This window comes from Camelus bactrianus, chromosome 32 (genome assembly GCF_048773025.1).
Source record: "Camelus bactrianus isolate YW-2024 breed Bactrian camel chromosome 32, ASM4877302v1, whole genome shotgun sequence".
Lineage (NCBI taxonomy): Eukaryota > Metazoa > Chordata > Mammalia > Artiodactyla > Camelidae > Camelus > Camelus bactrianus.
The window spans coordinates 6,606,103-6,630,890 of NC_133570.1; the positions used below are offsets into that span (position 1 = coordinate 6,606,103).

The 24,788-nt window shown below is 47.6% G+C and overlaps 1 protein-coding gene across 6 annotated transcripts in view; it reads left to right on the forward strand.

Annotated features, from left to right (window-relative positions):
* The first annotated feature begins 6,391 nt into the window (after positions 1–6,391).
* KDM2B (lysine demethylase 2B) overlaps positions 6,392–24,788 on the forward strand; it is a 107,652-nt gene continuing 89,255 nt past the window's right edge. The window contains exons 1-4 of one of the 6 annotated variants that reach the window (XM_074356361.1): positions 6,392–6,549; positions 8,534–8,678; positions 11,659–11,737; positions 12,953–12,999. In XM_074356361.1, the coding sequence (XP_074212462.1) occupies positions 6,535–6,549; positions 8,534–8,678; positions 11,659–11,737; positions 12,953–12,999 (286 nt within the window). In that variant the 5' untranslated portion in view covers positions 6,392–6,534. Of the gene's footprint in view, positions 6,558–7,168; positions 7,485–7,797; positions 7,878–8,533; positions 8,679–11,658; positions 11,738–12,952; positions 13,000–24,788 lie in introns of those variants that run through there. The other 5 variants (XM_074356364.1, XM_074356359.1, XM_074356360.1 and 2 more) reach the window with 5 other exon arrangements.

Consider the following 24,788-nt stretch of genomic DNA (forward strand, 5'->3'; position numbering starts at 1 on the left):
TAGGCAACAAGAAAGCAATGTGATAAGCATTATGAGGAGGGTGGGAAAGAGAGGACATCTCAGTTGATTCCAAGATGATAAAGAAGAGCTGTGGAGAGGAGGAGGGCTGGCAGGAGAGTGCTCGGGTGGAGGGATCAGCGTTGGCAAGAGTCTGAAAGGGAGAAAGCCGGTTTATTCAAAGAACTCAAAATAGTTTGGCATGTTCAGGCTTTGAAGGAGACCTGCTGGGGAGAGAAAGAATGTTGGAGAGAAAAACAGGGATGTTGCACCCATCTCAGGCAGCTTTCTCCTAGAGCCGCCTTCTTGCGGGAAAGGTAAATTTCTTGATTCCACAACTAGTTAGGGTTAGGAAGTCCAGGTGGGCGCCTTCACTTTAATGAAGTCACACCGTTTACGGACCACCCTGTTACCGAACACTGGCTCATTCAATCCTCATATTAATTCTTACACATTTGATATTGTGACCCCCCATTTTACAGATGGAATAACTGAGGCTCAGGGTGAGCGCTTTGTCCAAAGTCGTGTAGCTCACTACATGTGGGAATTTAGAATGTTCCTTTCTGTAAATGCTTCTGTTCTAGCAGCTCTTTTCACATGCCATAACACATGTAAAAGCTTTTTTGTAATAGAGCCATGTAAACATGAAGCGTTATTATTAGTTTTGCTGGATTTCTGGCTCCACCCACTTCAGCCTGGAGCATTCAGGGAGCCCAGGAAGGGGCAATAATGAAAAACAAAAGGCCCAATGGTTTCTCTTAAAATCCCCCTGTCGATTCTGGTTCCCTCTCTGGGGCACCTCCAGATATTATCTTCTGCCAAAGAGAGAGTTTGTTTCTCAGAAGTTGCAAGATGTGGGAGGTTAAAAAAAAAAATCGGCATCAACAACTACAAAAACCCTTGCAGCAGCCAGAACACAAAGAGTTTGAATTTTGAACAAAGGGCAGGGTGAGACCCAAACTAAATGCTGACACATCCTCTCTCCAGCTGTGAACTGGGGGTCTGAGGGCTGCTGCAAAGGTCATCTGTCTCTCCGTCTTTGCGCAGGAAATGCAATTCAATCCTCTCAGTGACTGATCGCTCTGTAAGATTAATGGGATCCTCTCCAACACCGGTCTCTGTTCTGACAGCACAAAAAGTGAATCAAACTTCTCCCCCCCCCCCCCGCCTTACTAAGCAAGGTCAGCTGATTCCGCATTTAAAAAGTTCAAAACTTTTCTGCAGGAAATTCGTCCCTAGGTGTCCCTTTGCAGGGCGAAAGTCTTCCTTCTGGGATGAGAACCAAAAGTGGCACCTGAAGGTCTGAGGACCTTTCTAGGCTTTCCATCTGTCCCTGCTTCATCTCTCCAAATAAAATGAACGTAAAGGGCACGATTGTCCCTGAAAGGGTTAACTGCCAGCCAGGCTGTCCGACCCCCAGGGATCGGCAACCAATGACAATTTAGCATGATGAAGTAATGCTTGGATTTTGATTACCATTGGTTAACACACTTGTCCATCAATCCAAAGATGCAAGTTTTGAAAGTATCTTTGAACTTTTATGACTCTCTTCCTGGCGTTAACCCCTTGATTAACTCACCTGTGATTTCCCAGGTTCCCTCCCATCCTCACAGAGGAAGAGAAATGTTAGAATATGCAGAATTCTAGACAGAAACCTGATACCCCCAACGATCAAAGCCCGATAGGCCAGACGTAATCCTGCTCTTTCTTATTCAGATACCTCAATACAGAAGGACTTAGAAGTAAAATAAAAAACAAACAAAAAAAAACCAAACACAAGTCCTGGGAACTAATCACCTTAACTGAAATAGTGTGGTCTGTTGTCCCAAAGTACTTTTTAAATTGCAAAAGTAATACAAAATATGGCAAAACTCTTAATGCTTGGCAAAGGTGCTGGATAGACAAGTCCTTGCTATATTTATTTATTTTCTATGCCTTTCTTTCTGTTTGAAATATTTGATAAATTTAAAAGGACACATTGTTGTTAAAAATACAAATAATAAATCAGTATAGACTCTCTATGTTACCCCTTCAAAATTCTCTCCTCTCCTCAGAAGTGATTCAACAATGGTTTGCTGCTCTATTCAAGTCTGTCTTCCTTCCTTTCTTTCACATATCTATACATTACCCAAATAAAGTTATTTTAACATAAATGGGATCATGACATACATATTATTCTGTGACTTCCTTTTTGCATCTTAACCAACCTTGAATTTTTCTGAATCACAGCATGCAACTTTACCTCATCCCTAAATAATATTTTAGAGCGCGGCATTTCTACAAAGAGTTTATGGAAAGAACTTCAAGATCATACTAAGTGAAAAAGGAAGGGGAAGGACAGTGTGTATATTTGTGTGACACAATAATAAAAGAAAATCTATGCAGATGTTTGTAAGAGCATAAACTATTTCTGGGAGGATACCCAAGAGACTAACAAGTTTTCTGGGGATGGGAATGTGGAGGGGAGAAACTGGGGGTGGGGGAGAAAGCAAGCAATTTTAAAACAATTTTTAAATAGTGGGACATTTCATAAATACAATAGAATTTACAAAACATTTAAGTACACTTAAAGAATTATACTTAGGTGCCCACCTTCTAGATTAAGAAACAGGAAATCACCAGGACCTCTCACTGTTCATATTCCTGGCTCCAGAGTCTAGTTTTTTTTTTTTTTTCCTGCATTTTGTTTTGATCATTCCTTTGCTTTTATTTAAGCTTTACCACTTATGTATGTAGAACTAAACTATGTTTATTTGGTTTAGATTTGCCTGCTTTTGAAGCTTATAGGAAAAAACCACAAATAAAATGAAATTCATTTTTGAGTAGATAATACATCTACATAATACAAAATTCAAAAGGTACTACAGCATATAAAATGAAATTAAGTGGATAAGGTTCAAAATCAGGCAACACTATTGCACACATATGGTAAAAACTTCACACTGTACCAAGGAAAAGTTTTCTTTTCCCACTTCCTTTCCCCATTTTTAAACTGTATTTGTTTCCAAAGAAAATTCTGTGCATAAAAAAAAAATGTAGTTAAAGATATATCCCCTTTGGTTTACATAAGTGGTCATCACAATTTAGTATTAGTATTCTGTACCGTGTTTTGTTGTAATTTAAGGATATCATGAAGTCATTTTACATTAGTAATATACAGAGCTACCTTACTCTTTTTAATGATTTGACAGCATGTCATGGGGCAGACAAATGGTCCAAGAATTAATCAGTTCCCCAACTTTTAGATCATTTTCAGTCTTTTCCTACTGCAAACAGGCCAGAATGGATTGCGTCCTTGTGTTTGAGTCTGAAGGTAGGATATACATCAGGAAGTGGTTATCCATTTCTAAGGCTTTCGGCCCCATTACCAATGACCTGTCCTTGAGAAATCTGTCAGATCTAGGAAGGTGGGACAATCTTATATCCAACTGGCATCCCCAGGTGCCTACAGTGCCACGCTCTTGGCAGGCGCACAGAGTGGGTGGTTTAAGGGCTAACACTTCAAGCATTCACATTGCACCAGATGGCCCTTTCTAGAAAAACTGCAGATACCCTGGCCCCTCCCCCACATCATTCTAATACTTCATTTTCTCGGGGATTCTTCATCCATTCCACAAACGTTCCCAGAAGGTTGATTCTGGGGACCCAGTGCCAAATCAGACTGTGGGGTATAATATATATGGCCTGGTCGGTGAATTAAGACAAATTCTGGAAAACACTCTTAAGGTTGCACTGTCCAATAAGGTAGACACTAGCTACATACAGTTATTTAAATTTAATTAAAAGTAAATAAAATTCAACATACAGTTCCTACATCTCACTACCCACATTTCAAGTGCTCAATTAGCCACATGTGGCTAGAAGCTATGTTAGACAGCACAGACATAGAACATTTCTGTCAAGTTCTAGGGGACAGCCCTGCAGGGAAGAATAGTAAATAAATGGTAAAGCCTGTGGACTCTGGATTCCTCCAAGCCCTGGGTTCAAATCCTGTCTTTGCTATTTCACAGCTTTAAAATGTGGGCAAGTAGCTTGACCTCTCTTTGAGCCTTAGACATAAAAATGGGCAATTACAGACCCCAAAGTCATAGAACTTCGGTGAAGATTCACAGAGCTAGCAAATGTGAGAGGCTTTGCTCAAAGGCACAGTAAGCTTTCAAAAATCAGGAGCTGGTATAATTATACATGACTACCACAGCTTCAGTTTCCTACAGCTCAAAAATCCTGGATTCTGAGGGTTCCATCCAGCATCACCCCTTCCTAACTTGCTTGGGGAGCTGGCGGCCCTCTCCCTGCGCAGCCTGGAGTAAGTCTACTGTCCAGAGCTGGTTTTTCTATCCTCTCAGTCTTTAGAGCATAGAGCTGCTCAATCAACCTTTGATGAATGAAGAAATGAATGAATGGGGCCAACACAGCCAGGATCTGACTGGGCCTTTTGTAAGAATGAGCAGGAGGGTCCAGGAAGTCATTATTATTATGTTTCAAATACAACTGGCCTGGTCTTTTTTTCCCGCAAGAAAAAATACCTCTCCTTAAGCTTCGCTCCCTTCTCTCACCTACTGTCCACTCCTCTGGGACAATTAGCCAAGGAAGGAGCTCAAGGGTCTTGGCCCTTCCCCCTTTGGCCCAAAATAACCTCCTCCCCCACTTTGAGCAAATGCCTGGAATTCTTTCAACAGGAGGACAAAGCCTTTCATCTGCCAATTACTGATAAAGGGAAAATGCAAATATCGTTGGGGAGGGTGATCCATCAAGGCCCCAACAGTTATTGAGTGACCACTTAGGGCCAGGCAGCAGGGCAGGCATTCTGGGGGCAGCAAAGGGGAACAAGCCCCTGGCTGGCCCATTCTTCTCTCTGGTCTGTGGTTTCCTGGCGGTTTGTAAAGGGAGGGGATTAAATTAGGTGACTACTCAACCCCTTCCCACCCTGACAGGCCAGGAACTCCCCATTGGGGTGATATATGGACTTAACTGTTTTTACACTAAGGCGTCTGCCATGGGGTCTCTTCCTGACACCAGCTTTTGGGGACACCATGAGGCCACATGGGGAGACAGAAGGGTCTCTGGGTGGAAAGGAGGATTAAGACCAAGTGTTTTGTTTCACCATTTTGCTTTATTGCACTTCACTCAGGACATCCCAGGCCATTGCACCCTCCTTTGAACGTGTTTATTTCATAAGGTGGGAGCAGTGAAGATTGTCAATATCCAAAAAAAAAGATGTGACGGCAGAGCCAGGCTCTAGTTTGAGTCCCAGCAACCCCACTTACAAGTTGTGTGATCTTGGGGATTGGCTTTCCCTTTCTGAGTTGCAGTTTCCTTATTTGCAACATGAGGAATAACAAGACTATTTCCCTTAAAGGGTTCTTGTGAGAAAGAAACAAATAAAATGGTCCCTAGTTCTTGACAGAGGCAGAAGGCAAAACCCTTTTCACTCCCATTAAGCCAAGTTGGGCAATTTCAATTTGGAAAAAATTTTGATGTCTGCCAGCTAGTGGACTTGGGTTAAAACAAGCTTCAAAGTGTAGTCTCTGGAAGGTAGGTGGAAAAGAATACAGAAAGATAGGACAGGAAACTTTAAGGTGAATGAGGGGGAAGCTGTCTCTTAAGGTGACCAATAAATACTGAGCTGATGGTTCACATCTGATCTCTGACGGGGAAGCCACTTCCTCTCCGCTTATCTGTCTGATCAGTGTTGACATGGGGAGGATATGAAGGCAGAGCAATAGCCCAGATTCAAAACTTCTCTGAGCCTCAGTTTCCCATCTGCAAAATATTCTGCTCCAATTATCCCACAGGCTTCATGACAAGAATAAAATTAAAAGTATGGGAAGTTGTTTTTTTTTTTCAAAGCCTGCTGTGAGCAGTATTAACTTCCTTACTTGTACCCTGGTTCCATGTCATTTCATTGTGATCTTTACCCCCAAGATCAGGCCTGGTTGGGCTGGAAGAATGTTTAGGGCCAGCTTTTCTCATACTCAAAGTCGATCTGACTGTTGCTCATGACGGACTTACAGGACAACACATTTAAGATTCCAGGTTTGGGGGTGGTCACTGTGAACTAAGTATGTGGACTGGGAAGTTTACCCAGATCTAATGATGCCCCATATATGTATAGAGGGAGCCTATACCTCCTCCAAGAAGCGCTGTAGGATTAATTATGGGGCACCCAAAGTTCCCTGCGCCCCATCTCAGCGCCTTGCACCTTTCTACCGACTTTTCTTTTATAAACCGCCAATAAGGGCTTACCCTTCGCCTGTTTGCCAGCTGCGTTAGGAGGCGCCAGATCCGATTCTCTCGGTAGTTCACTCCTGAGTATCTATTTCCTCCTCCTGGCGAGCGCAGGGACCTCTAAAAAATGTCCAACTTCTGTTCCAGCGCTTGTCGCCTAGTAAAGGACTCCACAGACGCGGGCAGAATGAATGAATGAAAGGCAACGTCTTCCGGTCAGCTCGGGTCTGAAAAGGCTCTGGTCTGGCTGTATTTCCTGTACCTGTGTGTTTGTGGATCCTTCTCTCTGAGTCCGGGAGTTTAAAAGTTATGCAGTCCGTACAGGTATGAAGGTGCGCTAATTTCTTCCTGAGCCCCCAGATACCTCCTCCAAATGGCAGGTCCGTTTATGGGGGTCTGAAGAGGATTCCCCCCCCAAAAAAAGACGTAGCAGAAAAGAAAATTATATACATTCAAAATGCTTTGAATTTGGGTTGGCCACGTAGGTAGTGGGGTGGGGTGGATGAAGGAAGAGGAAGAGGGGTAGCCCGTCGGGGCCATGGGCAATGGGGGGCAGGGATTGAGGTGGGAGGTCGTTTTTGGGGGTGCCAGGCCCTGGGGGCTTTCACGCCAGCATGCTCGGCTTGCATTTCCGCGCCTCCCGCTGAGGCCAGCCGTGCAAATCTGCACCTCCCTCCCCACCCCCTCCTCCTTCCCTCCCTCCCTGCCCCGCCATCTCCGGGATGCGCCCGCCGCCTGCAACTCAGCCCTTCCAAAAGTCAGCTCTGCACACAACTCCCGGGCGGCGGCGGCGCCTGCGTGCAGAGACACACTCGTGACCCAACAACAAAACAGCGATGCCAGGGCGCTAACGGCGCCCGGTGCCTCCCGGGCGCCCTCCCCACCCCACACCTCCTCGGGCCGTCGCCCCCGCCCCCCCATCCTGGGCCGAGTGCCCCCCCACAACTAGCCCGGCAGCGGGCTCAGAGCGCGATCGGCAACAATGTTTACGTTCCGGGGATTATGACGTCGACGCCTCCCCCCCCCACAACTGCTGAAAATGGTTTCCTAGGACTTTGCAAACGGATCTGCTTAAGTGTTGGTGCAAAACTTTGTAGATCTCGGCTCTGGCTTACTTTATTTATTTATTTTTTGGTTTGTTTTCTTTGGTCTTCCCTCCTTTCCCCCTCCGCCAAAATGCAGGGGGCAGGAGTGTTGACAATTAATTGGTGAACTCTCCTAAAAAAATGGAGGCAGAGAAAGACTCTGGAAGAAGATTGGTGTGTAGCTTTTTTTTTTTTTTTCCAAATCTGTATCTGGTATATGATAGATCTATTTTTTGTTGTCGTTTCTTGCTGCCTTTTCTTTCCTTTTCTGTATTTTGCAAGAGGACCGGAAAAAAATATAATAAATTGCATGCAAAAGGAAGCAAGCAGCTTACTCCTCCAGTCCCTTGTGAGGCTCAGAGTCTCAGACACTTAAGTGGGGAGGTGGTAGCGGGGAAAGGCGTGGAGCGGGGCTCAGCGGGCTCGGGGTTCGCCCGGAATCTAGGGGGCTGCGGGGCCGGGCGCTCGGCGGTGGAGGGAGGAGGCAGGGGATGCGGGGAGTGGTGGGGGAGTCTCCTTAGGAAGTGAGTGTGCGCGCGCGCTTGTGGGGAGATGAGGCAGCTGCTGGTGCGTTTTGGGGTCTCCGATGGGAGCTTTGTGGCGGGCCGTCTGCCTCTCCCACTCCCAAGCCCCGAACCCTCCCTCCCACCTCTTCTTCTCGCACTGGCGGTCGGTCGGCGGGGGCTTCAGCCCTTCCATTTCAGCTTTCCAGCTTCCCGGGTAGCTCGGGGGCGGCTCCAGTCTTAGAAATGCCGCCGGCCCCCGGTTCCGGCTTCCCGGCTTTGCCGCCGCGGCCGCCAGGGCTGCTGTTAGCGCCGAGCCGGGAGCTGCGGCGGCTCCTCTGGGGCCTACAAATGCCCCGCCAGCCCGTGCGCCGAGCCCCCTTCGCGGGTTACATAACCAGAGTCTGGGTCGAGTGAGCAAAACTCAACACTTATCGAGGGTGGGGGGCAAGGGAGAGTCCCTTAGATATCCTTTCCATGGCCTCCAAAGATGCAAGAGGGGAGTGCCCTGTATAGGGCGCAGCTTGACCCTGGGGGTGCGGGCCCCTCTAGTTATCCTGATTTTCAGCATCTTTGGCATTTGCGCAAAGTTGTTCAGGTCGCAATGGTGGGGTGCAGGGGGCGCGCGGCTTCTGCACCTGTTCGAGCTGGGCCCAGGGTGAGAGGCGACCCCCGGATCCCCCAATAATGTCCCGGGCTCTCTGGTTTGGGTCCCCGCAGCGCCCGATTGACCGCCAGAGATACGACGAGAACGAGGACTTGTCGGACGTGGAGGAGATCGTCAGCGTCCGCGGCTTCAGCCTGGAGGAGAAGCTGCGCAGCCAGCTGTACCAGGGGGACTTCGTGCACGCCATGGAGGGCAAAGGTGAGACGCCCCCTCCTCAGGCCGTCCTCCGCGCCGCGGCCCGAGCGCACGTGGGGAGGGAGCTGCCGGTGGCTGGGTTCGTATTTCGCGCCCGCGTCCCCCATTCCAGGGGATCCGGTGACGAAACGAGGCCGAGCACTGGGGGGGTGGGGTGGGGTGGCGAGGGAGGAGGGCAGTCGAGAACGGGGGCCGGGCATGGGCCTAGGCCCGGCCCGCGCCCACCACCAGCCCCAGGGTGGGCAGAGCCAGGGGGCCGGCGGACAGAGGGACCTGGGGACAGACGGGCGGACCGAGGGAGGGCGGGTGCGTCGCATTCTACCCCTCCCGGAGCCGACCCAGCTCCTTGCGCACGAGGGGCAGCCGGCTGTCCCGAGCGGGCTGGAGCACCCCAGGGGCATTAGGGTGAGGGTCCACCCCCCAGGCATGAAGACTCCCAAACCCCGTGCCATTTCGGGCCCTGCCAGTTAGGGCCTGGCTCTGGGGACGCCCCGGGTCATTGAATGACACCTCCTCAGGTCAGCTGAGCCGCATCACCTTGTGGGCTTTGCCAGATTGGAGCAGGGTGGGTGAGTTGTTGGCTGGTCCCGCACTTAAGCCTGAGGCCTCTAGCCCTGCAGCCCTGCCGGTTTGAAGTGGGGACTGCAGGTAAGAGGGTTGTCCCCACCTCAAGCTTAAGGCTGTCCTCTGGCAGTTTGAGGTGAAGACTTGGGGCACCGCTCTGGGAAACAGGGTCTTTTCCCAGGCCTGAGGCCTTGAGAGGTCTGTCCCTTTTGTGTGCCCTGTGGTTTTAGAGCAGAAATTGGAGAAGCCTATGGAGTTTTGAAGTGTCACCCTAGCCTGAGACCTTTAGGGCCTGAATTTCTCCCTGACCCTGGCACTAGCAAGGTGTCTGGGGGTGTCTTCCAGATGTTGCGTTGATGCTCTGACTTGGGTCTCAGGCCCACATGGCCGCTGGTTCTGCCTGTGGTGTTGGGATTTTAGATTTGCCTCTGCCTACTTATGCATATCACTATGCCCTTCTGAGGCCTGTAAGTTCATCCCCCCCGCCCTCAGATATTTGGGCTTCCTTTATATCACTGTTTCCATTTTGTTTATCCACTTTCCGCTTTGGAAAACTCTTCCATCCCTTAGTGAGCCGATAATGGGAAACGTCTCCGGCCTCCAGGTTCCGGTTGAGTGGCTGGGGCTGGGGGGTTAGTCCCTAGAAGAGACAGTCCTGGCTTTGCATTTTTGAAGTTTCTCTTTTGTGCCCATTGCTTCCTGGAGCGCTTGGCTTCCGTGGTAGGGGGTAGTTGTGGGGGGAGGGAAGAAGAAATTTCTTCCAGCTTGCCAGGTCTTAAGAGCATTGCACATGGGGCTGGACAGTCCAGGGGTCTAGTCTCAACTGTATTTAAATTTCCTTACCACAAATGGGATTTTAATTTCTCTCTTTCTTCCCCATTTTTATTGAGTCCTTTGGCGGATCCTAGGAGAAAACAGTATGCATCTCTTCCTGATTGTTGCTGAGGAATTCTCTGCCCAGGATCTCAGAGTGTTTTCTCAGGCTCATTTGAGGAAGTCGAAGCTGACCGTGGGGGTGGACTTTGGGTGTATGTGTGTATTGGGTGGGGGGGTGGGGTGGCAGGTTTTCAGCAAGGGATATTCCTTAAATCTGCTGTCCAGGCTCCTTTCAAAGAAGAAGGCTCTAGGGTTTTTGGCTGTTAATTCAGATCTCACTCCAAAACTTGAGGGAGGAGCTGAGAAACAGAACGAGCCCTTAGCCTGGATTCAAAGTAGAAGCTTCTTAAACTTCTCTGCCTTTAAATCCTTAGGAATCCCCATTCACTGGGAGCCCCTGGGGATCTGAGCTGCTAAGGTCAGGGCTTTCCCCAGCTCTGGTTTTGTTCTCTCTCTCCTCTGAGCAGAGTTGCCTTGGCCTCCCCCAACCCACCCCCACCCCAACTCCCCCCCACCCCCAAGCTGCCTTGGTGAGCTGTTTCCTTGGGGCAGGGGCTTCAGTGGCCTGGGGTCTCGTCCATCTTCCTTCGGACCGGCCGGCCAGGGAGCGCTTGTGCCCTTGTGGATTGGTTCACTTACCTGAGGACTTGAGGATGTGAGGATTTATCTCCGCCTCCCTCACCTCCATATTTAGGGATATGGTTGGGTCAGATCCTTTGCTTTGGGGAGGATAGAAAATAAGGCTTCCTTCATTCTCCAGGGCTTTCGATAAGGATGTTGGGGGTATCCACTAGACAAATGTCAGTCAGATAGAAAACTGCCCTGTGAATTTGCTTTAGGCCGTACTATGCCCCCTTCACACGGCCTTCTCCCGGGGAAGCATCCCTCTCAGTTATCCATCTGAAGCAAGTGTTGTGATGGCTGCAGCAGAATTTCACTATTAAGACAACAAAGCTGTGCCCAGTTCCCTAGTTATTTTGGCACCAAATACACAGTTTCCAGGGAAACCGGCTTTCCCCCTCTCCCCTTCACTATGCAGGATATTACAATAAGATCTTCCCTGATGCTCAGCTACAATGAGAACCCTCCTCCCAGCCTCCTCTCTGGGGCTTCAGATCCTCCCAGGTGGCATTCTTCAATTTTGCAGTTCCTTTACTTTCTGAGCTCGGCCCGGGATGTGTTTCTCTGTCTGTCCCTCCTCGGCAGTGCTGGCTGGGGCTCTTGCTGTGTGGGGCTCTTTCATGAGTCTCCCTCCCCAACCCTCGCTGGCCTTGGGCTGTTCATTGACAAGTTCTGACCCGTGGGGCATGCAGGGAATGACTGAGTAGGTAGAGGAGCTGATAGTTGGCATGGCTTCTCTTGGCCTTTGCCTAATCTACTTCTTTGTCATTTTCCAGGGAGCTCTTGCCCTTCGAGCTGGTCCCTGCATCTAGTGTAACCCCTGCCCCTTTCTTCATCGTTTTTCTTCCCCTGACCAATGGATCGTGGTTCATTTGCTCCTTCCTGACTTAACCAACCTATTTTCATTCCAACATCCAAACAGATTTCAACTATGAGTACGTGCAAAGAGAAGCTCTCAGAGTTCCCCTGATATTTCGAGAAAAGGATGGACTGGGAATTAAGTAAGTTGCTGAAACTAATCGCTTATTCCCCTGTCACCTTCCCAAAGACAGTTTATAGCTCATGATGGATTTCTTCCCCTCTTTGCCCTTCCTCTCATCACTGAGAAGGATCTTTCTTCATTATTTGGGGATAGTATTAAAGCCTGACAAAGGGGAAAAACTCTCTAAAGGTTAGATCTTGATTTTTGGAGAATTTGGGCAAAGGGGACACAGGGTACTTAAACAGTGTGAGCTTTTTTCCCTGATCCACCCAGTTACATGCAGTGACTTCCTAAGGAGAATTGTGCCCTCCTCCCTCAAATCAGGAAACTGAGGTGGGGCTTGGGCTGTGAAGGGACTGGCCAGCCTCTAGGCCCAGAGGCAGGACACTGACACACATATTTTCTGCTCAGACTCCCACTGTGTGAGAAACCGGTCCTTTTCTGTGAGGGGCATGTTTCCCAGGATGCCAGGCCTGTCTCCCCATTCTCCTCCTGCTCCAGCACCTGCCTCCTCACTGTCTTATTTGGTTTACATTCTCTTCAAGTGCTGTCAGGGGTCCAGGTGGGGGAGAGATCTGGGAGGCAGGCTGGAAGAACAGGTTTCCGCCCCTTGGGCAGGGGTGGGGAGGCAGCTGTGGGTGTCATCACGACTGGCCCGCCTCCCAGCACTACTTCCAGGCTTGCCCGAGAGTCTATTCCTATGAATAGAAATTAAACCTTCAGCATCATTGTTTATAGTGAACATAACCACAGCCATTATGGCCAGTGATGTGGTTTTTTTTCCCCTCTTAAAGGGGCCCCTCCCAGCCTCTGTACAACTCCTTACAGAGAGTATTTTCTAGAAGAGGAGCCACAGAGAGGGCTACCCACCCTGAAAGAAAGCTGGTGTTTGGATGCCCAACTCTGGCAGTTACCCTTGACAGTCTTCACTGGAAATGTAGGGTGGACAGTGGATGTCCCATTCTCTTTTCTGTAGCAGTGATGAGTTGAGGTGTCGGGGACAGTGAGGGGTGTGTATTGCCTATGATGTGAGGAAGCTGCTCCCTGGTTCAGCAGTGACCCACCCTTGAGGCACCAACTGGTCACTACCCTCCCTTTGAGTTATCTTATTTTGGGTTCCCAACTTGTGAACGAGGGAACCCTCTTAGGAAAAGTGGCCTGCCTCTGCCCCCATTGTTGGGTCCGACTTTTGTTTCTGGCTTCTTACCAGATGCCTGTGTTCCTCTTTTTGCAGGATGCCTGACCCTGATTTCACAGTTCGAGATGTCAAGCTCCTGGTGGGTAAGTTGCTACGTGTGTGTGAGCGCGGCTGGGAGATGCTGAAGGAGGAAGGAGGAGCAGGGAAGGAGGCCTGTACCACCTGCCCGTTTAGATTTTTAACTGCCTCTGAAAAGAAACTCTCCATGGGAGGAGGCAGGAGCAGGTGTGAGCTGCAACCGTCTCATTCTGGAGAACAGGTCAGATTGCAAAGCCATAAGAAGCTGTGTCAGAGGGTGTTTGCCAGTGCAGTTTTATGAGGCTGATTTGGACCCCAGCCTCCAGCTTGGGTGTCAGCAAGGCAAGCTTAGATCTCCTTTGCGTTTGTTTGTGGGTTGCTGGGTAAACACTGGGTGCTGTGTGACCCCTGAAAGACTTTCAGACTTTCAAGGGGAGGGCTCGTTCTTCCTGCTTCCTCAGGGTTCCAGACAGGTCTGGGGCGGGGCTTGGCGCTGAGGGCCTAGCAAATGCTGATTAACTCCCTGGGCGCCTGCAGGGCGAGTGATCCCTTAGCGCTCCGGACTCCTGAGCAGGTAGTGGGCCACATTTCAGATCTTACGGGAAGTTGTTCAGTTCTTTCCAGAAGTGTTTCTCAAGTAGCTTCTTTTTTTTTTTTAATTAAAAAATTACTTATTGATTGATTGATTGGTGATGGGGGAGATAATTAGATTTCTTTCTTTCTTTCTTAATGGAGGTACTGGGGATTGAACCCTGTGCACGCTAAGCAGGCACTCTACCACGGAGCTCTACCCTCCCCCCTCAAGTAGCTTCTATATGGCAGGTTAATTCACAGCTGTGGGCATGACAGGCAAGGTCCCTGCCCTCTTGGTTGGAGCGATAGCCAACAAAGAAGTAAACAGTTTTGTAAAAAATAAATCTTTTCAGTGGGCGAGAAGGACTACGAAGAAATAAAGGAGGGTCATGGGGTGGAGCTTGATGGAGTGGTCGGTGGGGGCCTCTGGGTGGAGGTGGTGAGGACTTTGGACAGAGACCTGCCTGATGATAAGCCAGCTGTGGGAAAGAACGTTCCAGATTGAGGAATGGATAAGGGCAAAGGTCAGGAGGTGAGGGAGGAACGGAAGGAGTAAGGGGGAAAGTACTAGGAGAGGTGGGAGAGGTGTCAGGGGCCTGGCCCTGGTAGGGCCTTATGGGCCCTGGTGGGGAATTGGGGCTTGACTCCTAGTGCAATGGGAAGCCGTTGGCGGGTTTTAAAGTGTGGTGAGAGGGTAGCTTTGTGATCTGATTATTTTGGGGGGAGAGGGAGTCCAAAACATTTAAAAAATTGAGATAAAAGCATGTACCATAAAATTCACCATTTAACCATTTTAAAGTGTGCAATTCGTTGGTTTTTAACATATTCATAATGTTGTGTAACCATCACCATTAACTAATTCCAGAACATTTCCATCACTCCCAAAGTAAAGCCTGTGCCTCCCAAGTCCCCTCTCCCTCCTGCCCCTGACAACCACTAATCTGCGTTTTCCCTCTGTGGGTTTGTCTGTTCTGGACATTCCATAGAAGTGGAATCATAATACGTGGTCCTTTATATGTGACTTCTTTCACTAGCATCATGTTTTCCCAACTCATCCGTGTCGTAGCCTGCCTCAGTACTTTTTATGGCTGAATAGTATCCCATCCTACGGATAAGCCACATTTTCTTTACCGTTCGTCAGTTGATGCACATTTTGGTTGTTTCTACTTCTTGGCTTTTGTGAATATCAACGCCGTTAACGACTATTTGTGTACAAGTTTTTGTGTGAACATACATTTTCACTTCTTTGAGGGGTATATACCTAGGAGTGAAATCGTTGGGTCATAGGGTAACTATATTTAACCTCCTGAGGAACTGCCAGGCTGTTTTCCAGAGCAGCAGCACCATTTTTCATTCCCATTGGCAACATAATGAGGGTTCTAATTTCTCTCCATCCTTGTCCACACTTTGATGCCAGCCATCCTGGAGGGTGTGAAGCAGTGTGGTCTGATTTAAGTTTTATAAAAGGCGGCTCTAGTGGCTGTGTGGAGGATGAAGGCAGCTGACCGGTGGGTGTGTGGATGATCCAGCCTGAATTATTGACCCAGAGGTGTGTTAACTCAGAAGGGAGGACTGGTTGTATAAAAGGAAATGGTGCCGTTGACAGATAGAGGGATCTCCGTTAATTGGTGAGGGCTTCCTTGCTCAGGAGATAGATTTTTTTTTTTAAACTGGATTCTAGAAATGCTGAAGGAAGTGGATGTCAGAGCAGAAGGAGGCAACCTTCCAGCAGTGGGCGGAAGATGGGGCAATGGACCCCATAAGTCAAGTCTTGGCATGGGCGACTCTCCTTGGTGCCTCAGTCCAGCCCCAGCCTTTGTTGTTGGGGCTCAGCTCTCCTCTTTGACTGGGTGATTTGGGGCAAGCTACCTAACCTGCTTAAGCCTCAGCGCATCTGCAAAATTGAGCTCAGAGCAGAATCTGCCTCAAAGAAAGATCCTATGAGAATGAATGAATGTGTAGCATTATGCTGGATGATGGATGCTCAGTAAAAGTTCCCCATTATTATTCTAATATCAGGTTGTGGATCCGATGAGATTCTCTTTATGAACAAGGATTAAAGCCAGATTCTCAAATCTTGGGTTCAGACAACATCACAGGCTTAATTTAATACTGTTGGCTTTGACCCTTTAGAGGAATTCTCAAGCCCTTTGTAGTTTTGTTATGCTCTGGTTGTGTCCCGGCTACCTCTTCTTCCCTTGAGCCTCATTCTTCTCCTCGTGATAGCAGGAGGAGTCAGTTAGATGTCCCCAACGTCCTTGCCAGCTCTCGAGAAGTCTAGGGTGGCCAAGAAAGTGGGAATAGTAATACTTGCAGCCTGTGTCTCTTGGCATTTCTGTGATGACCAAATGGATCATCACAACGGTGAATACATAGGTGAATTGTGAAGATACCGTGGGCTCTGGGACTGCAAGGGATGCCTGTAACTGGTTAGCACGGGGTAGCGTTATGCCCTTTTTAGTCTCGGAGAGTGCACACAGGCTTCTGGAGAGTGGTGACAGGGAACATTTGTCATAGTGACGTAAGTGACAAATGTAACTCAGCCTGCCCTAAGCAAAACAGAATTCATTGGTTTATGTAATGAGTGCAGGATGTGACCTTAGGCACATCTACAGCTAGGTGCTCTAAGAAGATTTCAAGAAGGTGGCTCTTACTTTTCATTTTTGCTTCCTTTTTTTGCTTCCTCTTTCTGCTTCATTCTCTGACAGGTTTCTCTCTATGTCGTAGCGAAAATGGGGAGACGACATCTCCAGGCTTCCATACTGCCGGCTCAGTCCTCCTTCCCAAGTCCCTAGTAATTCCATTAAATGTCTCTGATTGGCTCTGGTAGGCTTAGCACAACCTCATCCCTGAGCTGGTTGTGGGGTCTGCCCAGCACAACCATGTGGACTGGGAGTGGGGAAGGAGTGATTTCTCCAGGGTTACTGGGTGACGTAAACATGCCCCTAACACAAATGGGAGTTCTGCTTTGGAGGGCAGGGTATGGGGGAGGCTGGACCATCCCTCGGAATTAGTGTGGGATCTCAGCCTCTGTCTTCCAGCCTCTTGCCCCCTCCCCGGGCCCTGTCTCTCGGGCAGCGGCTGTTTGAGAAGCGAGTTGGTGCGCGGCCAGCTAACAAGCCACAACTTGGGTCTACACAGACTCGTCTCTAATGTCCTAAAATTGGGCTTTTTTCTCTCAGCCCAATTTACCTGCCCACTGGGAAGACAGGCACCTCACTTCTGTTCTGAGCTCCTCACTTGTGAAGAAAAACAAAAAATAGCATTTTCCATTTTGATGACACTGTACACTTAAAATAAAAACTTTCATGGAAGTCTAATAGACATGTAGAAAAGCGCACATATGGTAACTGTATAGTTTGATTCATTTTAGCAAATTGAACACACCAGCATCAACTCCCCTTGAATTGCCCTCCAGTCACTACCCTCTGCTGTTACCCTGACTTCTGACAGTGGGGATGAGGTTTGCCTGTTTTAATACTTTATGTCAGTGGAATTACGCAAGATGTCTTTCCTCTTTTGGTTTCAGCTTCTTTGACTCAACTTTGTGTTTACAAGATTTATCCATATTATTGTGTGTATTTGTAGATGATTTCTTTTCATTGCTATATAGTTTTCCATTATATGATTATTTCAAGATTAATTTATTCATTCTGTTATCAGTGGACACTTGGGTAGCTGTCAGTTTATTTTTTATTTTATTTTATTTATTTTTGGGGGTAAACAAAGTTTATTCTAGGAAGAGCAACTCATTGAGAGATAAAACCATTTTAAAATTTACATATATGTACTGTTCTCTAAGAACAGTTTAGAGCTTTAGCTTTTCAAACTTAGATGTTATTAAAGGAATAAAGCCAAATAAGAATCAACAGACTGTAGTAATCCAGTCACAAAGGATAGTCAAATGTGCTTACACATATGCAGTGCAGGGGATCAATTATCTAAGTTATAAATAATAAATAGATAGTGTGCTTTTTTTTTTTTTTTTAGATTCCACATTTAAGTGATATCATGTGGCGTTTTTCTTTTTCTTTCTGGCTTACTTCACTTACAATGACGATCTTGAAGTCCATCCATGTTGCTGCAAATGGCATTATTTTATTGTTTTTTTATGAGTGAGTAGTGTTCCATTGTATATATACGCCGCATCTTCTTTATCTAGTCATCTGTTGATGGACAAGCTGTCATTTTAAAGCTATACGCATCATGCTGGTGTGAACATTTGAGGCACGATTGGTGAACAAACGGATGTGTTTTCATTGGGCATATACCAAGAGCAGAATTGCTTGGGTCATAGAATTTGCATATGTGTTCAGTCTTACTAGATACTGACAAGTAATTGTCCAGAGGGGTTGTTCTGGTTCTGATTGCTCCACATCCTCCCCAAGAGTTGGTGTGTTCATCCTTTTCATGTTAGTCATGCCTCCATGCTGGTGGGAATACAGTTCTATTTCATTGTGTTTCAGTTGGCATTTCTCTAATGACTATTGGAATTGAGCTCCATTTCTTATGTTTATTTGATATTTGGGTATCTTTTGTGAAATGTTTGGTCAAGTCTTTTTTCCGTTAAAGATTGTCTTTTATTGGTTGTAAAAATTTATCAGTTTGCTAGGGCCACCATACCAAAGTACCACAGACTGGGTGACTTAAACAACAGAAATTAATTTTCTCGTAATTCTGGAACTAGAAGTCCACGATCAAGTGCCAGCAGGGTTAGTTTCTTCGAAGGTTTCTCTCCTTGGCTTGTATCGACGGCTGTCTTCTCCCTGTCTTCATGTGGTCTCCCTCTGGAGTATGTGTGTTCTAATGCCCTCTTGTTATGAGAACACCAGTCTTACTGGATTAGGGGCCACCCTAAAGACCTCATTTTAACTTAATTACCTCTTTAAAGACATTATCTCCAAATATGGTTACATATTGTGTTACTCGGGGTTAAACCTTGAACATACAAATCTGAGGGAGGGGGGCACAATTTAGCCCATAACGTAAAGGTTCTTTCTATATTCTGGGTGTGAGTACATATTCCAATATTATCTCCTACTTCGTGGGTTGCCTTTTCCCACTCTTTAAGATGTCTTTAAATGAATAGACATTCTTAATTTTAACCTAGACCATTTAACTCTTCTTGATATATTAGTTCATTTTGTGTCTTGTCAAATTAAGAAAATTTTGCATAGTCCAAGATCACAAAGGTGTTCATACATTTTTCTTGAAAAGCTTTATTCTTTGAAGTCTCACATTTGCATTTGTAGTTCATCTGGAATTGATTTTTGAGTTTGGCATGAAACAGGGGTCAAGATTCTTTTTTTTTTTTTCCTATCTGGATATCCAGTTGATTGGTACCATTATTGAAAAAATGCCTTCTCCATATAGCACCGAAGTGCTGTCTTTGTTGTGGATCAAGTGACTGCATTTGTGTGGGTCTGTTTGATGCTCTAATCTGTGCCCCCCGTCCCCCCATCTCTGTCCTGGATAGTTCATGTAAGAAGATTGGGATATCTATAGGTTGGGAGTTGAGGGGATAGGGAAACTGGGGAAGAGATCAATCTAGTTGTCTCTGAAGATGCTTTAAACCCTCTGAGAAAGCGTATCCACAAAGTGCAGGGTCCCCACTCATTGTCCATACTTAGGTCACTGAGGATTGGGAGGGCCCATGGCTAAGGGTGGTTTGCGTATTATCTCTTTATTGTATTTTTCTCTAGTGAGGGTACCCAAGCCAACCGAAGCTTTCTTTAGCCCCTTTTCTTGAAAAAATTTTCAAGACCAGTCACTGTATTCAGTATTCATTTATTCATCCAATTTTAGTAACAATCACTTATCTTTCACTGTATGTTTGCCAGATGACCTCATTTTGTCCTCACCAATAATCGTATAAATTAGGTGTTATTGTTCACTTTTCCAGATGGAGGATCTGAGGCTCAGAGGGAGCTGCCCACATAGCTAGTGTGCAGCCGAGCCAGGACCCAAACCCGGCCTTGGGTGTTTCCAAAGCTCATGCTTTTGCTCTGCGACTTCCTGCTCTGACCCTAACTCTCCCCCATTCATCCCTCCCTCTCGAATTTACTGGGTGTCTGTGTTATGTCTGGCCAGAGGCGAGATGCTGGGGTTAAGGAGACTCCTGAGATGGGCTCTGCCCTGGACTGACTGTGTTTAGGGAGAAGACTAAATTCTCACTCTTTAGAAATCAAAGGTGGCTGATTTATCCCCAGACCTTTTTTCAATTTTAATTATTTTATTTTTATTAATTTTTTTCTTTAATTGAAGTATAATTGTCTTACAATGTTGTTAGTTTCAAATATACAGCAAAGTAAGTCATATATGTATATATATATATTTTCAGATTATTTTCCATTATAGGTTATTACAAGATATTGGCTCTAGTTCTCTGTGTTATACAGTAAATCCTTTTTGCTCATCTATTTTATATATAGTAGTTTGTATCTGTTAATCCCATGCTCCTAATTTATCCCTCCCTCCCTCCCTTCCCAGACCTTTTTAAAGTTGGTTTAAAATCCATAGACTTTAAAAAATTTTAAACTCTGAAAGAGTTTTTAGAACTCTTTTGGGCTTGCTTTCCCATTTCACAGGTGGGAGAAAATGAGGCCTGCAGAGAAGTGACTTGCAAGTTGCTCAGACGGTAGAGGACACATCAGATTCAAATGTAGGTTTGAATTTCAGCGATTGGGGAATGATGCTTGTAACAGAACCCAAGAGGGAATGTAGACTTGGGCGGAGGCATAGGTGAGTTCAGTCCTGGCCACACTGAATTTGAGCTCAGGAGTGACGTGAAGGTTGGACAGATAGGTGAGGGAGGCGTCCACCAGGCAGGAGAGAGAAATGCTAGCAGGGTGAGGTGAGCGAAGTCAGGAGAGCTGAGGGCCCCGGGGGAGGCGGGCTCACTGGGGCTCAGTTATGTTCTGCGGTATGTTTTCTCTCTAAGATAAACACCTCCCTCGCTGATTTGTTCTCTTTCCCTTTTCCTGAAAATCTAGCGCTCTAAAAACAAACTCTTAAAAAATAACAACAGTGAAAAAACAACAACAACAAAAAACAAACTCTTCATGGTGTTAGGGCCTAGAGGAACCGTAGTTGCTTCTGCCCACTCTTTGCCTAGTAAGAGTCACTCCCCTGTGGGGTAGCTCCTTAGAATATAAATCATAGCATTAACTACTGTTTATTGAGATCTTGTAAGCAAGTATATTTCCTGTGTTTTTTTGTCTGATCCACATAAAACCCTAATTATCACTACCCCCATTTTATAGATGTCAAAACTGAGGCTCGAGTGACTTGTCCATAGTCAAATAGCTAGTGTGTGGAAGGGCCGAGATCTGAGCCTGTATTTGACTGCAGAGCTGTTCCCTTAACTCCTGCACAGTTCTCTGTGTCTCCTCATCCAGCAGTCTTTGTTTTTGTTGGCTTGGGTGTCTTTTGGATTTTCTTGCCTGATTGGGTTCAGCCCTGGTTAGTAAGTCTGGGTTTGTTCTTCTTATGCCTAGCAGGGTCAGAGTCTTGAGCCAGGGCACAGAGGACAGCCTGGCACAGGATCTGTCTTGGGTACAATTTTTAAAGGCGCAAAAGTGAGGGGGTCAGAAGATCTTAGCGCTTAGGGAAAACCTGCAGACCTTTGCCAGCACCCTCGTGTTTCACCAAGAGGAAACTGAGACCTACATCTGGGAAGAGATTTGTCCCCAGTTGTACAGGGACTCAGCCATACCCTGCACCTTTAATTTGGGACAGTGTCCTCAAAAGGATCCCTGCTTTTAAGTTTACAAAGTGCTTCCAATAATTCAAGCCACTAGGGAAGGTCATAGTATCTCCACTTTACAGATGAAGAAACTGAGGCCCAGAGAGGCTCAGGGATCTACCTAAGGACTCACTGCTAGGAAGCAGCGGAGTGGGATTTGAACCGTGACTGTTGCTTTTGCTGATGAACACTGCCTCTGTGGGGTGGACAAGAAGATGCCCCTAAGGTGCAGAATGAAAACCCCATCCAGAAACTTAAGGGTGATAGAGAAGGTTCCAGAGCTATGATGCAGAGCACTTGTGTGCACTTTCTGAAGAGCGGGCTCAGGGAGTTTGGGGTCAGTGCCCGTGCATGCTTTATATTAGCCTCCAAGGTGACTTTCCACAACCTCCTCCCGGCCCCGACCCATGGCTCTCAGAGCTGACTGATGGAGCCTTCAAAGCAAGGGCCATGGGGCCACGGATTAATTTCTGCAGCTGGAATTTGTTGGGTGTGTGTGTAGCCTGTGAGCCCAGAAAACTGGAGACCGGGAGGGAGGAGGAGGCTGGGGAAGAGAGGCGGGGAGGGGGTTGCCAAGCTGTGGGCCTGCCTGGGGACTCCCGGCATCACTCCGATGTGGAAAATTTCTCCTGTAACCCACTAACTTCAAGGGCCTGAGTTCCAGTGCCTTGAATCCCTTGCAGGCCCCCAGAGACACCTTGTCCCTGTTACATGCTCCAGGGGTGGCTAATCCCCAGAACTTGGGGTGCTGCATTCCATTTTTAGCACCGATCCGTCCCTTCTGTCCCTTTGGAGCACTTGCCCCCTCCCCTGGGGCTGAGCTTGCTGCTTGGACCCTGGGTGCTTAGGCCCAGCTCCCCTTGGCCGCCAGCGGCAGGCCAGACTGGGAACCTGAGAAGAGGGAGGCTCGGTGCTTAATCTCCCAGCTCAGACGGAAAGGGACTGGCAGGCCTCAGGTGTCCCCGGTGACCCCTCGGGCCAGCCTCTCCTTCTCTTCCCTCTTTCTCCCACTCCCCCCAGCTCACATTTAAGCGATATGGTCTGAGTATTTAAGAACTAGGCTAAAAATCTGCGTCAGCCCTGTGAGAGGACCTGCAGGTGACCTAACCCAGTGGTCTTCAGAGGGAAATCCCGGGAATCCAGACCTGCATTCTGAGTGCCTCCCCCTTCCCGCCTCGGCCTGAGCTGCTTGTTTTTATTTATGTATTTGGCTCTTGTCAAAGCTTCTGTTTGAAGGAAGAGTTCTGTGGCAACAACAACAACAACAAAAGATAAAGGTCAGCTTCCTCCTGTCTTTACGTGTGGAGACGCTGAGGCCCAGAGCAGGGACAGTAAGGGATGCTGGGGCTGCGCTCAGTGCAGGGCTCTTGGCACTGTCCCAGGTGCCCCTGAGGCTCCCACCGCTCATTCCGGGGCCTCTCGTGGGCTGTTGTTGACTGAGGAACAACCAGCCTGGTTCTTCAAGTGAGAATAAAAGAGCTCAGATGGGGCTGTGGCCTCAGGGTCAAAATGAGGATGCCTGAGAAGTCCACATACGGGGGAGAAGGAGCTCCCCTTCCCTTTCTATCTGATTGGGATGCCTGCCCTCTTCGTGTTGAGTCTCGTGGCTCTTCCTAAACCTGCTCAGTGGCTTGTGGGTAAGTGTGTTGCAGACCCTACCATGTGCCAGGCACGGTGTTAGGCTCTCTTACACTGAAGGGCCCATTTTACAAGTGAAGACCCTCCGAGTCTAGTAAGGGTGAGTCCCCTAAAGCCATAGAGCTAGTAACAGAACTGGGATTTATAAAAGTACTTTTGCTTGGAGAGGACTTTAAAAAGTGACAAGAGTAGACAGAAAATCTAATGCACTCCTGTGTACCCATCACTCAGCCCCAACGCTCGTCAGACTGGGGTCCTGCCTTTTCCATACCCCCATCCACTTCCTCCTCTCCTGCAAGATTTGAAGCATATCAAGACATCATGCCATTGTGTCCCTAAGGTTTTCCATATCTATCGTTCCAAATGAGAAGGGATTTTAAAAAATGTAATCACGATAGCATTATCACACCTAGCCTTTTAAAAACTAGGAACCTTAAAAATGAATTTTAAAAATTCCTTAAAGTGAGTAAATATCCCTATTCATTGTTCAAATTTCCTATGGTTTCATATATAACATAAATGTTACTTTCTTTTTTTTTTTTTCTTTGACAGTTGTGTGGGTCTGAATGTAAGTAAGTTTCCTACGTTGTGATCTGTTGAGGTGCCTTTACGGTCTCTTATCATCTCTGGGCTCTCCCTCCACCTCCCACCAATCTGAAGGAGTTGGATTGTTTGACCTGTAGAGTTTTCCGTTGTCTGGATTTTGCCAGTAGCATTCCCTTGGAGTAATTTAACGTGCTCTTCCATCCTCTGTAGTTTCTGTAGATTGGTAGTTGGATGTACATGCTTGATCAGATTCACATTCTGTTTCTCTCACTCTTTCCACACAGAAATACATACTCATTCATTAATTAGTTCATTCACTTTTTCTGATGAGACTGCTTCATCCATCAGGAGGCACATATTAGGTCCCCCCGCCGCCCCCTCTCTCTCTCTGATGTTTAGCAGCCGCTGATGTCTAGCTCCGTTAGGGGCTGCAAAGTGGGGATGGCCTAATTCTTATCATTCCTTTGTCATTTACTGGCTGGAAGGTATCTATAGAGAGAAACTTTCCCTCATCTGCTGTTTGCTTCAGAGCTGGCCCTCATCTCTGACGTGTCAGAGTCCTTACATCTGCTGCCCTAGGAAGTGTGCGAACCCTCCTGCGTTGCTCACTGCCATCTGCGGGGCTGGAACCCGGTGGGGTTGAATTCCTGTTGCTGGTGCGTTTGCGTTTCCCCTGGGGTTCATGGAGCCCAGACACCCAGAAGAACCGACTTTCCTTTCCTCCTCCCTCGACTCCCACTCCGACTCCTCCCACAGACTGCGGCTTCCAGGACACCTGGGGAGCTGGATGGAGCTCCCTGCGCACCAAGGAAGCTATTCTTAGACTCGCCTCAGATCCAGTCCCTCGGCCTCTCCCGTCTTGGGCCTCCTCCCGGCACACTCCTGCCCCCGCAGCCCCAGCTGCATCTCCCGGCTCTGACCACTCCGAGTCCTGCCTTCCCCTTTCCTCGGAGGGTGGATCAGCTGGGGACCTGCACCTGGCTAGGAGCAGAGGGAGCCCTGGGGATGGTGTTGGGGATGGGGAACTGGCAGCCTGGTTAGTTCTCAGAAAAGTAAAAAAACAGGCCTTTCCCATCACATCTTTCTCTGTTCACTGATGGCTGTGGCAGAGGCAGGGCTCCTGACTGCTCAGGGCTTCATCCTCCCCTGTGTGGGGAGGGTCACTCATACCCACCTCCTGGAACCCCCAGGTCATTTCTTCAGTTCAACTATTATTTCTCTGTGAAGTCATATGTTAAACGCTTGACAGGAAGCAATGCGTAACACCTAACGTTTGTTTATTCATTCCACAAATAGTTCCTGAACTCCTACTCTGTGCCAGGCTCTCCGATCTAGGGACTTGGGGTAGACAGA